The sequence below is a fragment of the Crotalus tigris genome, unplaced genomic scaffold (assembly GCF_016545835.1).
Source record: "Crotalus tigris isolate CLP2741 ecotype Arizona unplaced genomic scaffold, ASM1654583v1 scf7180000017585.4430047, whole genome shotgun sequence".
Classification (NCBI taxonomy): domain Eukaryota; kingdom Metazoa; phylum Chordata; class Lepidosauria; order Squamata; family Viperidae; genus Crotalus; species Crotalus tigris.
Genome location: NW_024096493.1, coordinates 2,746,192 through 2,763,810, shown reverse-complemented (window position 1 = coordinate 2,763,810; position 17,619 = coordinate 2,746,192). Strand labels below are relative to the sequence as shown.

The 17,619-nt window shown below is 37.0% G+C and overlaps 1 protein-coding gene across 4 annotated transcripts in view; it reads left to right on the top strand.

Moving 5' to 3' along the window:
• The window catches only part of PCSK5 (proprotein convertase subtilisin/kexin type 5), a 221,874-nt gene that overhangs the window by 8,834 nt on the left and 195,421 nt on the right, over window positions 1-17,619 (top strand). For all 4 annotated transcript variants that reach the window (XM_039361345.1, XM_039361354.1, XM_039361370.1 and 1 more), the window contains exon 2: window positions 11,419-11,523. In XM_039361345.1, coding sequence (XP_039217279.1) covers window positions 11,419-11,523 — 105 coding nt within the window. The remainder of the gene's footprint in view (window positions 1-11,418; window positions 11,524-17,619) is intronic.

The window sequence follows — 17,619 nt, the reverse complement described above, 5'->3', positions numbered from 1 at the left end:
TACTGTAATGTAATCTAAGGCTAGCGCTAATCTTGCATTCAGCACTCTGACTGAAAGTCTATCCGGGTTCTCCCCTACTGTAAAGCAGCATTTGCTGCCCCCAGTGGCATCTGCAGCAAACTGCAATGATGTCAAAATTATGACCACCCATGAAGTCACATTGTCAAATACATCCTCCCAAACTGCTAAATTGTTTCCTTCATGGTGCAGAATAGAGAAAGGGTCATCTCTATTCTGCTGCTGTTATGTACATAAAAGGGTTGAAGTTAGAAAAGACCACTGCATTGGCACTCTCCATGCTACTTACCCACAGTATCGTTTTCAAAAGTTCTTTGGATAAATAAATAATGTAAATTCTTGCCTCTTTATGTTCCTTTCTCCTCCTGCTTTTGCCATGCATTTGTTTCACTTTGACAGTTCATTTTTGTGTGTGTGTGTGTTTGCTAATATTTAATAAATACATTTCAAGCTATTTTTTTTCTAGCTGTACTGAGTGGTGTGAGGGTTTGCTCTGACCTTGGTATAGGGATTCCACCAGCAGCCTGCTGGGTGCACACTAAACTGGAAATTGCCTACATTAATTTTCCAACAGGTGTCGCATAAATGCTGCAATTATATACTTGTGTTATCTTCTGATACAAGTCCATAAGTTACGGCATTTATGTAATGACATCATCATGCATATTTATAATTTAATTACTGTACCCACACACCACCACAACTATCCATGGCTATATTACTTGGAAGAATGTCAAGCAACACATCTTAAAAGATGCCATTAAGCAGGCACTCATTGAGGCAAATGAGCTAAAACTCTGCTGTTACCAATGGGAGTATCGCACGTTGTCATTTATCAATCCCATATCCTGGTTGCCTAACTAAAATTAAAATTCTGTTTCACTTCTCACATTCATATGACATGAAACATAAAGGCAAAGAGTTCTTTTCTCTCCCTTTTAACTCTGTAAGTCTCATAGAAAATGAGGACGCATTTACACGCGTATTGGTTGTTTATTTTTGAGTGCTTTTAAGCTGCTTCGGTTGTGTGATTAAATTTTTCTACTAAGCTTTGCAGAAAATTTGGAGTTGCCAGTAGAGTTTTTAAGATAGCGAACTCTCATTGCTAAAACTGTGTGAGCATGTGTACATGCAGGGTATTCAGCAGAAAGCTTGGATTGTGGTTTCATGAGAGGTATTTTGACTGTAGTATCTTATAATACAGTATCAATGGGCAGAAAGCTCATAAATCAGGAATGCTTTAATACTATTCTCAAACATTTCACCATTTGTTAAAATGTGCTATGATTTTTCATATCATATTAGCGTAATTAGCCAAGATCCTTGCTGCTTAGTGAAGTTCTATATATCTTTATCAGGAAACAGGTCTCATGTCTACTGTTTCTTACTTCTTAGAGAGTGATGCTGACTGACAACTAGGACAGAGTCGTTAAAAGCAGCCTTCATTGGTGAAGCTATATTATACATCTGTGGGATAGTATCACACACGAGAACGTATTATACGTTAATTCACTGCGGCAACAACATATTGGCCAGAGTTCTGAAGGATAATTTCAGACACATTATGAATGCCATATAAATTCATGGAATACACATTTCCCTGCTCAACTAGCTGTCACAGGATTTAATGGTAATAGTTTTTAAAACGGCAGAGTGAAGTTTTTAACAGAACTGAAAACCAGCAGTTTTATTTTGTTTTGAGGTTAGTGGGTTTTTTTGTTTTTTGTTTTGGTGGAGAGTGATGTCTCACTCCCAAAACATTGCTTTGCACACACATTTGTCCACAGCAGGAGCCTAGAAAACAGAAAGAAGAATCTACTGAGGCAAGTTAAGGACCCTTGTGAATGCAAAGCAAAGGGATATTTATGGAATCTGAGCTACAAAACAATAACAGTACTTTGAACCTGAATTTGTCTGCATCACAGCAGGAGTCCAGAGCATAGAAAAAATCAGATGTAATCCTTTAAGCTCACATTTTTCTACTCTGCAAAAATAATCTATTATCAGGCGAAAGGCAGAACAAAGCAAATTACTTTTCTTCAAATTTAATAGTGTCATTTCCCCTAGTTTAAGCAATAATGTTCATTTATTTTTGTTTAAAGCAAACAGAATGATCTTTTTTAAAATTTTCAGTTTTTATGTTTTGATGTAAAACAGACATCACTGTGTTAAAATTTGTTTTACCTCCCTTTTCCATTCATTTTGTGTATACACATGACCACACGTAAAACATACATACAAAGTAGAAATATTATATTTTGTTGGCTTTCAGTTCCTAGACACTTGTTCTCTTTTATTCACCACTCTGGACTCATTAAATGCATTGCCCAAGTCTTTACACTGATAAACTAATAAAGATACACAAGCCCACAATTCAGTTGTATTTTTCTCAAAGTATTTGGCTTAATAAAGAAAACACACAATATGAGAGGGTTCCGTTAGTGGCAGCTACTGCTGACAGTATCCACCCATCCATAATCATTAACTCCCAAACTAAGATCAGTCTTGGGCTATTCTGCCAAGAAGAAGTTAAAATCCAAGACTGTCAAGGAATGGTGAGAATAAATGCCCAGTTTATAGATATAATAAAAGAGGATTTTTGGGTTTCTGGTTATTTGTAGGAAAATGCCATTGCCAGGCACCGGACAGAAGCCGCTGAGCCCTCCTGAACTTTTTTGCTAGCATGTCCTGTTATTAGGCTCCGGTGTCGTAGGATCAAAGAACATGCACAAAAAGCAACAGAAGCCCCCCTATCTTTAATCAGATAGGGAATCATCCCTGAGGATATTTGGGAGATGAATCGACTGGATTAATTGCAATGGGTGTATACTTTATTTATATGTGAAATTTGCTTAGAGTTTGATATTTTGATGAGAACTTAGAGGCTGAGCTAAGCGAGACAGTTGTTAGGAGACTATTGCCCCCATTTTACAACCATTCTTGCCACAATTGTTAAGAGAATCACAGCAATTGTTAAGTTGGTAACATAGTTGTTAAGTGAATCTAGCTTCCCCACTGATTTTGCCTGTAGGAATGTCACCAAAGGTGATCACATGACCCTGGGACATTGCAACTGCAGTAAATATGAGTCAATTGTCCAGCATCTGAATTTTGATCACATGATCATGGGGATGCTGCAATGGTTGTAAGTGTGAAAGTGTAAGTTACTTTTCAGTGCCATTGTATTCTCAAACGGTCAATAAATGAATTATTATAAGTCGGAGGATCTGTAGTTTCTTTTCCATCAGATACTGTTTCCAATGCTTCACACCAGTTCCAATAAAATTATAATAATACAGACATGGACTATAAAGAATAAATCTGAACAACAAAGAAACATGCAGAATGTTTATGTTATGAGGAGGCTAAGCACTGAATTGTAAGTGACATTTTTTACAGAATAATTCAATTCGTTCTTGATCAAACAAACGCCCTAAGGTACAAGGCCCCAGAATGTTTTAAAGACTTTGATTGAGATTTATTATAACATAAAATTAAATTTAAATAAAGATTAAGAAAAAAAAGAGGGAGTGCAGAATAAAAAATGAGAAAAGAAAAAAATTGTATATCAAATCATATTCTAAGGGAGTTAGGAAGCCCTTGGTCAATAAGAGCAGTTAGTGGTCTTGACTTCATTCAGGGAGACTGATCAGAGTTGGTTGCCTGATAAATAATGTGTTGATTGATCAGATATGGTAAGTTGGGGGAAAATATTGAACATAATAGCATTTGTTAAAGTTGGATAAGTGAGAATTTGTTGTTGATGCCAGTCTGGCATAGTTCTGGTAAAATGGCTGGCACTTTTGAATGTGAGTAGTAAATAATAGTTGAGGATAAGTCATTTATGGAAGTTTGTTTTGGCCATTGTGGGTTAAGTCAGGCTGTGGGAATGAGTTGTGTATAGTTGTGATTTAATTACTGTGTGATTTAACATTGTGATTCTTAATGTGGTTCTTCAATTTTGGTTGGAAGGTGGTTAGTTAGTTTTAATATGGGTCCACAATTTGGAGGGCATAGGTAGCATGATCCTAGTTATGATCAGGTATCCCAGGTACCTGGAAGATATGATAGAATGTGCTTGGTCATTTCAGGGAAGAAAGATCAGAATTTATTGTGAACATTCATTTCTGACTAGGAAGCCCCAGTCAAGACCTGATGGTTGAATCATTCATAACTTTGGATTTAAGTTGCTGCTGGTAAATGCCAGGGCCAAGACGATGTCTAATCTATGACTTGGTTCTAGATAAGATGATGGACCAGACATTTATTTTTAAGATATGGTTGAGAGGGATGATACTTTTGGACATTTGCCCTCCTGTGTTTTGAGTCCTAAGAGTCAGGATGGTGGTATACTGTAGATCTTACTGGATGATATGTGACAAGGGACCTTGGTTAAAGCTGGGTTTTAGAGATGAGGTAGGTATTTTTCTGAACTGCTAGCATGCTGCCTGGGAAATTCTTGCAATTGTTCACACATCTTAAAGTTGCTGAGATTGAGAAACACCACTTTGGGGTGTTGATTGACTTCAGGCTCCATGCCAGAGGTCTGAGTCAGTTATATTTTGGCAGTCACGGACTTGCCTCAAGTCTTCTCAAGCTTGACGGATGCTCAGAGAAATTGCATAGAATGTGATGAGATTAGCTCTGCCTCGTTGCCAAATTGTATCTCTTTCTGATCCAATTAAGATTAACTGCTATAAAGATCTTTGCAGAGTGGGATCTGTTGGGGTTAGGATGTGTCTTAAATACATGAATTCAGATGGTTTCTTGGAATTTCCCAATTGCATCATAGGTGAGTTCACCAATGGCTTTGTTTTCCTGTAGCCCAGGCTCTCAATGAATGTTCTCCTAGGTGATCCCCTTTGGTGTCCTGATCCTGAGGCACAAATTGGTTCTCTGAGCAGTTATGGGAGCTAAACCCCGAGAAATAATATCCAAAGAACTAGTGGAAAAAGATCAAAAATAAATGTGACCAAGCACAAGTTCAAATTCAAATCATAGCCTATAGCATCATTATTTTTCTTACCTGATTGAATTAGTAAGGTGGGTCAACAGCCTTGCTTTGGAAAAAAATGGACGGTATGATCACTCACATTGGATACATTTTGCTAACAAAGCCAGCTGGATTTGTCAAAAGTGGGTAGAGTCTAATATGGCATTTGGGCCATCCTAGCTCTATTATCTGGACTTATTATGGCCTGCATAATCTGAAGTCTACACTGAGTCTCTCTGATACGATCCTTGCCACTTACACAGTGGTTCTCAACCTATGGGTCGCGACCCCATTTGGGGTTGATCGACCATTTCACGGGGGTCGCCAAGCAAGGCTGTCTGCCATTTTTTCTCCTTTTCCGGCAGGTACCTTACCTCCCTTGGGCTGGGCCATCTGGTGGCCCAGCCGGTGGTCGGCCTGCTCTGTCTCTGCCGCTTGCCAGCTACGCCTCGGCCAGCGCAGGGGATGGCACCATGCATGCACGGCACTCCCAGGCAGGGAAAGTCCTCGACTTACGACCGGTTGGGTAGTCCTCGACTTATGACCGGTTTAGTCCTCGACTTACGACCAGTTGGGGGTCGCGGCATTAAAAAGGTTGAGAACCACTGCACTTACAGAATTGGACCATTCCCTTCCTAGGCCTTATATGGGAGATGGAAAGGTGACTTGATGGATCCAAAAGGTGGTTCATGCTTTCTGTGGGAAGGAATCATTCCAGCATTTTTAAAAGAAGCTCTGGGAAGGAAGACTAAAGGAAGACTATTTATCCCAATCTTCACTTTGGGGGAAGAACTTAAATATGTAGTGATCGATGTAGCTGCAAAGCACTCTGAAGAAAATAGATTATCTGGCCTCTTTTCAGGCCTGAGTACAGAATGGATATGACTTTAGTTGCTATAGCTGATAAACTTTGTTGGGATCTTTATGGAGATATTTAAATCTCCTGGTTGCTTATTAGGAACTTTCTGTGGGGATTAGAGATGAGCGGCAGTATTTTATGGTCATTTTATTCCTACCTCGGTTCCAGTCAGGAACAGCCAGGCAATTTGACCAGGTGGTCACTTCCTTGTCAGGCATGAAGAATCAGGACACACATCAAGTTCCAGTTAAGTGGTTTGTTGATAACGCCTATTCACAAGAATCTAGCCAACTAATGATCAGCACTAAATTGGCACTAGATAAGAGTCAGTGGAATGCAAGACTTACACCATTTGTGGGAACATAATGGACTCTAGCTTGATGACTCACTTGACTCTGCCCCCAGGTTCTGTCTGCTCTTGTCCTACAATAGTGTGCCACAGCAGTTATTTCTTTCTCCTTTACCATTCCGCATAGTGTTGCTGTGGGAAAAGTTCAGGGTATGATACAATCAGTATGCTGATTATACTCAGCTTGGTCCTGCAATCTCTTCCTCTCACAAGGCCCATCAGGAGATTGTGCCAAAATTCTGTCCCATTGACTTGAGGCTATCATGGTTTGGATGGGATGATGCCATCTAAAGTTGAATCCAAGCAAGATGAAGTTACATTTTGTTTATTGCAAACAATAATGCCATCCCTTGAACTCTTAAAGGGATGGCACTATTCCAAAGACATAAGTCCACTAATTACCAGTCTTTTTGGATTTGTGGCTATTGCAGGTAGACATTGTGGCAATGTACAACTTTGATAAATAAATGCTTCTTGTTAATTGCATTGGGTGACTGTCTAGGTAAATTGTTTACTTGAATTTTCTTCTGAGGTTAATAAAATGAAAATATTGCACTTATTCTGACAAGACATTTGGAGTGATAGGAAGCCAGTTTGGTCTAATGGTTAAGACACCAGGCTAGAATCCAGGAGACCGTGAATTCTAGTCCCACCTTAGCCATGAAAGCTGCCTGGGTGACTTTGGACCAGTCACTCCCTCTCAGCCCAAGCCACCTCAAAGGGTTGTTGTTATGGAGGAAATAGGAATATTAGGTATGTTCACTGCCTTGAGTTATTTATAAAAATAATAAATGCAAGTTAAAAGAATAAAATGTTTATTGATAGTCTATTGATATTATAAAGTGTTCCAAGTTAAAATGGCTTATTTTTGTAGTCTGCTGTATCAATTACAATGAATGTTATAAGCTTGTTTGACATGCACATACAAATGTCTCACTGTTGCTAAGTGAGACATTTTTTATGTGCGTTTTGTCCCATTTTACAACATTCCTTGCCACAATTGTTAAGTGAATCACAGAAGTTGTAAAGTAAATCTGGCTTCTCCATTGATTTTGCTTGTCAGAAGATCGCAAAAGGTGATCACATGACCCTGGGACACTGCAACTGTCATAAATACAAGCCAGTTGCCAAGTGTCTGAATTTTGATCAGGTGGCCATGGAAATGCTGCCATGTTCATAAGTGTGAAAAAAGGTCATAAGTCACTTTTTTCAATGAAGTTGTAACTTGAAACAGTCACTAAGCAGACTGTGTAAGTTGAGGATTATCTGTATATATCTTATGGTGAAGATAAAATAATAAATGAATGCCTGATTATATAACCTGTTTTGGGTTACTTTATCTTCATGATTCACATGAAAATAAATACAGAGTTGTTGCTTCTCAGTGTTAAATAAGATGGAACAATATACATGCAGTATTTCATTCCAGAGAATGAATATATCTTTTTCTATGGAATGAACAGATAAGATCTCTAAACAAACTGCAAACTGTATTCAATAATATTGAACTGAATAATTCAGGATTAAAGAACTTTTCTTTTTTACTCTAAGGCTTAGAAATACCAATCGGTCTGGTTAGGACTTAAGATCAGTGACCTCCATGAAATATTGAAATATGTATTGGAAGAAGTTAATGATAAGCCATGGTCCCACATACTGATTCCCATCAGGTTACTGGGAGACAAACTTGACTCAGTGAATATTATGATTACATATACATATACATATACATATACATATACATATACATATACATATACATATACATATATATATATATATATATATATATATATATATATATATATATATATATATATGTCTTTGGTTATTCGGTTTTTTTCCCACATAAAATTGGAAGTGTCTTGGCAACGTTTCGATGAAGTCTCATTCGTCATCTTCAGGCTGGTGCTTTCGGCTTCGTGCTTCTAGGAGCAATGTGTGATTGTAGCTGTTTCCTCCTTTTAACTGCCAGTGGGGGTATGAACTGATTGGATGAGAGCTTGGCTGTGTTCTGATTGGATGGAGGTGTGTTCTGATTGGTTAGGAGACTGGGGGGTTGGCTGTGCTCTGATTGGCTGGGGGGTTGGCTGTGCTCTGATTGGCTGGGGGAGTGTTCTGTTTGGGTGGGGGCTTTGTTGTGCTCAGGTTAGTCTGAGTTGCTGGGGGGTTTAAAATGGTGAGCTGCATTGCTATTTTTTGGCTTCGCGTTCGTGGTCGTGCCTCATCTTCATGGTGGGTGTCAGTTTGCTTCATGTATAGATTGGAGGGGTTTAAAGTGGCTAATGATGCAGCTGTGGTTTCTGGTTTGTGGTCGTGCCTCATCATCGGTGTGGCTTTGGGTTTGCTTTTTGCGTGGATGTGTGATGGTGAATATCCTGTGTGGTTTTTGTGAGTGTGGGTCTGGTGTCATTTTTTGTGTTAGGGAGTCGTTTGTCAATCAGGGCGGGTTTCTAGATGGCTGGTAGGTGGGAGGTATCATCTCGTTTGTTCATGCTGTGTGGGCGTTTTTCTATCTCAATGGCTTCTCTGATTATTCTGTTATTAAAATGTTCAGTTTTGGCGATAGTTCTGGTCTTTTTAAAGTCAATTTCATGTCCTGTGATTTTAAGATGATGGACCAGGGAAGAAGTTGGTTCCTCTTTTTTGACTGAGTTCTTATGTTCTTCAATGCGTGCACTTATTCTTCTGTTGGTTTATCCGATGTATGTGGTGGGACAAGTGGGGCATGGGATTTCGTATACTCCTTGATTTTCTAATTCAATTTTATCTTTGGGGTTTCTTAAGATGATGAATATTTTTCTGTTTGGGCAGAATGCTGTCTTAATGTTGTGTTTGTGGGGGATCTTACTGAATCTGTCTGTGGTGCCTTTTATGTAAGGGAGGAGGGCTTTGCCGTTTTCTTGTTCTCTGTCTTGGGTTTTAGTGGGGGTTTCTTTTTGGATTAGTTTGGTAATCTTATTTCGTTGGAATCCATTGGATGTAAGTACATTAGTGAGAGTGTGTAGTTCAGTTTTTAAATGTTGTTCATCAGCTAAGCGTTTTGTTCTAGAGATGAGTGTCTTGGCTACGGAGTTGATCTGTGCTGGGTGGTGGTGTGAGAGAGCATGCAGATAGCGGTTTGTGTGTGTTTTCTTCTGGTAGACGGTGTGTCCTAGGGAGGCATTGGATTTCTTGTAGACTAAGACATCTAGGAAGGGAAGTTGGTTATTAGCTTCTGTTTCCATGGTGAACTGTATTTTGGGGTGTAGGCTGTTGAGGTGTATGAGGTGTATGTAGGCTGTTGAGTTGAATGAACGCGAAGCCAAAAAATAGCAATGCAGCTCACCATTTTAACCCCCCCGGCAACTCAGACTAACCTGAGCACAACAAAGCCCCCACCCAAACAGAACACTCCCCCAGCCAATCAGAGCACAGCCAACCCCCCAGCCAATCAGAGCACAGCCAACCCCCCAGCCAATCAGAGCCCAGCCAAGCTCCTAACCAATCAGAACACACCTCCATCCAATCAGAACACAGCCAAGCTTTCATCCAATCAGTTCATACCCCCACTGGCAGTTAAAAGGAGGAAACAGCTACAACCACACATTGCTCCTAGAAGCGTGAAGCCGAAACCACCAGCCTGAAGATGATGAATGAGACTTCGTTGAAACGTCGCCAAGACACTTCCAATTTTACATGGGAGAAAACCCGAATAACCAAAGACCTACATACAAACACCCGCGAAAACCTCAGAAAACATATATATATATATATAGTCGGGTTTTCTCCCGCGTCAAATTGGAAATGTCTTGGCGACGTTTCGACGAAGTCCCATTCGTCATCTTCATATATATAAACCCCCAGGCCACAGGCTCTCCTCCCCTCTTTGTCAGCCGAGTCAAGGGAGCATATACAGGAAGTTTTTCAGACAGACCGGTCTGATTGATTACACCTTGGCATTTTGACTGCTATACTGCAGTTCTACTTTTTTATAATTTCTTTTGCCTTGCAGCCCCCCAACTAGGGGCGTTAAGCAAGCTCAAGTTGCAACTGCGATACATTACAAATTCAGAATTCTTTTTGCTGACAAAGAGTTAAAGATTTAAGTGGGAGACTAGTATAGCTATTTCGGACTCATTAGTCCTCATCAGCTAGCCACACTCTTTATGGGATTCGAACCTGGGCAGTCTACATGCTAGGCAGTGAAATCTAGAGTATTTGGTAGTTAATTACAAAGTCAGTGATGATATTGGTACAAACCCCCTATTTTTCTTTTTAGCTGCTTCTTCAATAATATCTCTTATCAGATAGGTTAATTGAGGAGAATATTGTTAGGTAGTAGGTAAACTTCCAACACTTTGCAAACCTTGTTTCATTTGTAGTAATTCAACTGGAAAAAACACACAGTGACATGGAATAAATAAAATTCCAGAAAAAATCTGCCCAATTTCTTGTCTCCTCTTTTACTTAATGTAACAATCCTTTTATTAAAAATACATCCTGTTAATAGAATATCAGGCAATGATTTCTGTAGCACATAGTAAGATCAGCCAACTACTGTTTCATATTGTCTTGCTGATGTAAGTTGTAGGTTTTGTGTTGTGATATGATGCGTCATTTGGCTCTTCTCCCTTGCCCTGCTGATGACTATGAATGCAATGAACTGCAGACCAAATGGTTTTTTTTTCAATACAGAAAAACTGGATGTACAACTCAGAAATTATGTCTTCATTTCCTAAATCCTTTTAGAAAACAATAAGTCTTTAAAATAATTTAATCTGCTTTCTAAGATCAAAAGTTCTAAAAAGCACTTCTTATCAAAGCTGAGATGAATTTTTCTCATGAATTAAATATTTACAGTTTTACAATAAATATCCTTAAGCTGAATGATTTTAGTACCATATTAGAAAAGCTAATGTGGATCTTGATTGGTACATAAAATGTTGCATATAAATCAAACATTTAAAACATAGATACAGACAAAACAGCCAGTTCAGTTGTTATGTCCAATTATACAGTTACAGCCCCAAGGACAGTCAACCATTTCATATTGTATCTTTCTTTCTGAAAGATGAGTACTTAGGTTCAAGTAACATTTCAGCCTAGGTAGTAATTGCATAATTTATAGACCTTTTGAAAAAGAGGTAAACTGGTTTTCATAAATTCTGCCTCTCTTTTCTCCTCACCCCTCACCCCAAAATCTTTTTTCTCTTACAGATTGGAGCATTAAAGGATTATTACCATTTTTACCATAGTAAAACAATTAAAAGGTCGGTTCTCTCAAGTAGAGGTACTCACAACTTCATTTCCATGGAGCCAAAGGTAAGCTAATCTAATTAGTCAATCGTATCTGATGCAAGCCTTTGCATTTTTAATTTGCAACTTTATGCCAGGGGATGTTTACCTGGATAACATCTACAATTACAAGAATTGATTGTCATTTGCTCATTAAGATTCCATTTCATATGAGAAAAGAAGGTAGTAGTCTAATGTTTTAAGAATAGTGTGTCACCATTATTTATAGAATATAATATTAATGTTGTGGTGGTTTGCATGTCAAATCTATATAATATAGTAGCTTGTAATTATATTACTTCTAAGCAATGACACTTTCTTAGAATGAAGAAGGTAGTTTGACTGGAATTTCTACATCAAAAGTTCACTATTGGTTTGTGTTATTGAACAAGGATATTTTTTACAAAATGTATCTTTTCACATACATTAGCTTAATTGCTATTATTTTTATTATTAAACTGCTTTTATTGAAATACTGATACCTCAAGTTAATGATTTATAATTTTTGTTTTTCATTTATAACCTTCCCCAAAATAAAACCTTTAAAAAATACTGCCTTTTGTATATAAAGAATCATGCTTCTTTTTATTGTAGTGAAACAAATAGATGGGAGTATAACAAGGATATATCATCACAGTATTTCTTCTCAGGGCAACAATTATATTGTAATATTTGATTATTTAAAATATATCAACTTAAAACATTCTTAATTTGTATCTTAATTCTATTGGTATGCCAACATGATGTATCTGCTTATTATAATCATATGCTGACGGTGGTGATTGAAGAAGATATATTGGTACACTGCAAATATTAGCTGGCTATGAAGTTGGCTGTGTATTATTTTTTGTTCACAAATAAATGCTAAGACACTTTTATGTTATTTGATGTTATAAATGTGAGAGGAATAGCCTCATATTAAAAGTTAGATACTCTCATTTTTGGCAATATATGAGCAGTTGGTCATTTGTTTTTTGGATATTGCTTTTTGATCATTTTGCTATATTTTTTTATATATTGTGATAGGAAAATTAATTAATAAGCAGGTAATTTTGGTCAAACTACATTTCATCTTAAAAGCTGCCCACAAAAATTAATTTAAAATTTAATTTAAGTAAGATATGGATAACTGACACCTTGTACATCTTTAAATTTTACTTTGGTGTTTTCATTTTGATTATAAACAAATTGCCATAACTAGAAATAAAGTCAGCATAGTTTCTTATGAAAAATATTATTGGCAAGATAGGAATGTTGATAGGAATAAATCAGACAAATTTTAGAAAAGGTAATGATTTATCATACTAAAAATGCTGTTCTGAGCAAGAAACTTTACACTTAATTCTGTCCATATTAGTATAACAACAAGATTGGCATGTAAAATGCAGTCGTGGAGCTGTAAACTTTCTTTTCCCTTTTCCTTTTTCCCTTTCCCTTCCCTTATGCTAGTCATTCACCTGGATATAAAGGTGGACTATCATTTTTAGAATGGCAAAATTCACACAGCTTCTTCTTGTTGTGGAAAAAGTAGTAATGATACCTACTTGTCCACCTTATCCTTATTATCGGACCATCTTAGAAACCTAAGCTCTAGAAAATAAGCAGATATCATGTTATCACACATTGCAGTGTTGATAGCAGCAGTACAGCGTACAGCAGTACAGTGCTGGTAGCAGCAGATTAAGGTATTTGAACTTTAAGCTAAAGGAGAACTATGGCTTCCACCAAATGTAATAATATCCTGATGGAATACAGTATAAACATTTAAGACACAGATGTTGAAGTATTTTATTTTGCTTTTTCACCTGGGACATCCTGGGTTTCACTCAGTATACTCCACTTCAAAAAGCAAAACAAAGTTATCTCACTTTTGCTCATTATTTCAGCACCAAGATAACAAAGTATGTATATAACATCTTCACCAAGTCCTCAAGCTTAAAATCACTTCACATATGTTATGTTTGTATTTCTAATAGATCCACTAACTTAGCTAAGTATAAGCATTATTTCTTATACATTATACATATTATAGTATTCAAGTATAACCTACTGACATCTAGAGTTTACACTGAAATGGTATTTGAATAGGAAATTCATATTTTGTCTATTGTCTTAATAAAGATATGCTGCCTATATCATATATATGTTTATATATAAAATGAAGAGCTATGATTAATCATTATTCACACATAGCTCTAAAATTTAAATCATGATTTACAATACAGAGTGACTATTTTGATATATCAAACTGAGCTAAAACTGAATGGGCTATATTATGATTTAGCACAATGTGTGAAAATATAAGACAAACATCATATTTTTCAAAGCTCTTAATTTAGAAAAAGAAAAAAGAAAATGTCTCATTGAAGAAGGAAAACAGCCAAGTATTGGCCACTCAAGGTTGAAAATGTTATATATTCAAAAGTTGGAGACTGGCTTCTTAGCTAACTCTTGGATGTCTTTCTCCAGTTGCAAAGATGCTTTAATCTTTGCATGGACTAGTCTAATATTGTACTTTAGGAAAATCCTGATTCCCATTATTATAATTTATTATCCACAAACCACACATAATAAGAGTTGAATTGTTTTTGTTTCTTAATGACCATAATACTTGGTAGGGTCAGTTTTGAGCATAGAAGTAGTGGATAAAAGGTATTCAGTGAGGTAGTCCAGTTGCCTCTGCCCAAATGTATCTGAAAAAAAAAGTTGAAAGACTGTTTGTATCAGAGAAAGGTTAATTAGAGAAAAATCAAGCATCTTATACACTACTATTCGCCTCAACATTCAAAAATTGCTTTTAATTAAAAATTAAAATAAGTATCAAAAATAATTATTTCTCAGTGGTGCACATTTCCGCAGCTACTTGTTTATTGAGCATTTGGATTTAGCTTACACTTTGCTAGTAGAGAAAGTGGATGTGAACAAGCACCATAGACTGTATCAAATTTTTAGAATGTTGCATTCTGTTTTGGAGGTCACACAAGAAGGGGAGAAGGAAATTGGATCTGTTGATGGCAGACCTAGGAAGATTCAGGGGAAGGATTTGAAAAGATCTGGTACCTGCTTTGCCCTTGTCTCTAATTATGTGTTGCGGTGTAGAATGCTATTACTGCTATGAGGAATATTATGAAAAGCAGTGCTACCAACAGCAATTGTGGAGCTTTGAAGTAGATCTGTTATCACCATCCTTAGAGTATGAAGAACAGTTACAGACTAGACCTCAGCTTCTGATCTGGGATAATCTGGCTCTGGATGTGGAAAGTACAGAGATTGGCTGAGACCAGTGGAATACGTGTTGAGTTTCGGAAATGTGAAGACAAAAATGAAGAAATGATTGTTGGTTGAGATGATGCAATGGTTCCCAAATTGGGACTGTGATGGGCAGGGGCACGAATAGTGGGAGGGCACTAAGTAAGCTGTTGAAGGAGATCCACATATTCATGTGTGTCTCTTCTTCTAAGTCTGTTTCCCCAGTCCTGATTTGGGTAGAATCATTATCTGGGTCTCTAAGATTCTGGTAAATGTCAGGTCTATGGCAATTAGATTATATCCATCTACAACATGATGGTTGATGAGCATATAGACCTGTTGGGAATTACTGACTGGGAGCAATGGAGATGTAGCTCTCCCTGAAATCCGGTTTCATATTTTGTACCCTGCAGCAGCAGAACATAAATTTATGTAAAAAACTTGCAACGGCAAGGAACATTATGTAATAGTATGTGGGAAAGACCTTGGGAGACAGATTAGACAACTATCATACAAAAGGTATTTCAGGCCACAGAAGCAGATGGGAAGCATTTCAGATCAGATCTTCAAATTAAACATTTAGGTGCATTGCTAGTGGGACCCTGATGATGATTCACTAGTCATGAATTCAGGGAGATTCAGGAGATTTCAGAGACTGCTTGGAAGATTTTTTTGAGAATTTGGCAGGTTGAAGCTGCTGGGAAACATCATCTGTCAGTTCAGAACGAGGAGTCATCAGTATGATGATTACACCAATTATACATAACTAGCCAAGACAGACATGATGCCATGGAACACCTGAACTGATGTCTGAGAGATATCAGGTAAAACAATCCCAAATTAAATCCTACAAATACCAAACTGCTTTTTATTTTTATTTTTGCAATGAACTAACAGGACAATCTAATAACATCAGTTTGGGATTACTGAAGATGGGATTGTACTTCCTCTGAAGAAGTTGTATTTTTACAACTTTTCTGTTGCAACTTTGTTGGACTGATGCAACATATTCTACATGGAGCAGCCTTTGGTGAAGCTTTTATTGGCGTAGAAAGTGTCTGTTGATATTTGAGGATGAAAGTCCTGATTTTTGCAAGGGAATGAAATGTGGAGGGAGTCAAGCAAAGTATGTTGGGAAGTGAGCATTGAAAAAAATTATGAAATAGCAGTTAGAAGCTGTGGCTATACTGCACTGCAACGTGTGCATTGTTGTTGAAAACTGCTTAAGACTAATTGCACAGCCTGACCTTGTCTAGAAAAAGTACCTATCTCTAGAAAGTCCTACAGTGTATGCTGAGAGTACATTTAGTACATTTAAAATAAAATTTATTTCCTAAAAATAATACGTTCTTTTAAAACTGCAATAATATATACAAGAATATTGGATTTGTTTTCTCATAATAAGACAGACTATTGTTATCATTTTCTACCCTTCTTAACTAAACACACAATCCCTAATAAAAAGAACTGGGACCTTCAATATACAAAGAAAGTTGCTAAACTACAATACTTACTCAAGGGATAGCCTTGCTCTATTTGCATTTTTTTCTTATCATCAGCATATTAGATATAAACATCTGAAATGGACTGTCCATACTTGTACTGTTGACTGTAGGAGTATAGATGGCAAAACTATAATAACTAAAACAGTTACAGTTATAATAACGACAGTTGGCAAAGTCTACTTTGGTTGAATATTTTTTGAAATAAGCAGAGGCTTTGGTTCAAAGCTTATATTCCCCAGATATTTTTTTTATCAAGCTTTGTGTTCTGAAGGTTAATATTTTTATTAGTGTGGGTTACATTTGATTTTTAATTAAAACTTTGTAATAATAGTTTCATTGTCATTGGTTAATGAGAGTGAGATATCATATTCAAAAGAGGGGAGAGGAGACAGACAAACATGGAGAGATACTGCCTGGCCTTGTAGGAGGACAAAATAGGCAGTATCTGAACGAAATGTAGATATAATGTTCCAGTGAGAGAGAAAGAAAGAATTCTCAGTAGAGAAGTTGAAAAAATATCCTGGGAGAAAGCAATGAGAAACCATTTCTTTATTATCGCCAAGAAAACTACTTAGATTCCTGAAGTCACAAGAAGTCAAGTTCAATTTACAGGACACTCATTATTGTGTAATCCATCTACTGAGCTAATAAAATTATACATTAAATGCGATAGACCAAACATAATAAAACTAATAAATTAAACCCTGAATGTTGATTCAAGTGTTATAACTGCCACATAGACATCATAAAAGAATTCCTGAGCCATACATGCAGTGTAAGTTTTGAAAGGCTCTTTACATCAATGTGGCATAATAATAGCTGTTTGGTTTGGGCCCTCTATGCAGGCAAGAACATAAGCAGAAAGTCTTCACAGTACAACATGCATAATTACATTTTGATAACTTTCATATGGCCAGAATGTTCTTAAATTGGACTTAAAAGATAACCAAAGAAGAGACCATACTGACAAAGATTGCATATTATTTCAAGTAGACAGGACAACCTGAATTGAGTTTTAATGCCAGTTTGTAGAAGATAATGTGTATATTACAGTAACTTACTGTTGCTTTTAGAATCAATAGATGAGGGAATGGCATTTCTCAAGGGAGCGTAGCATTGTAGGATTCTTTGAGAGGTTCTTCAGTCCAATCGAGCATAACATATAGGCTTCCCACTCTTGGTAATAGTGCCTAAGTCAAACAGATGAATAATGATCACTGCTTGCCAAATCTTGTTATTCTTGGGAGCTTAGTAATGGGCAGTGTTTGTGTTATTGTTGCATTATGCCTGCTTCTTGAACCAATTAGTTACTGGATTTGAACAAGATATAGGACTATATTCCTAACCACAAGGACATCAAAATGATAAA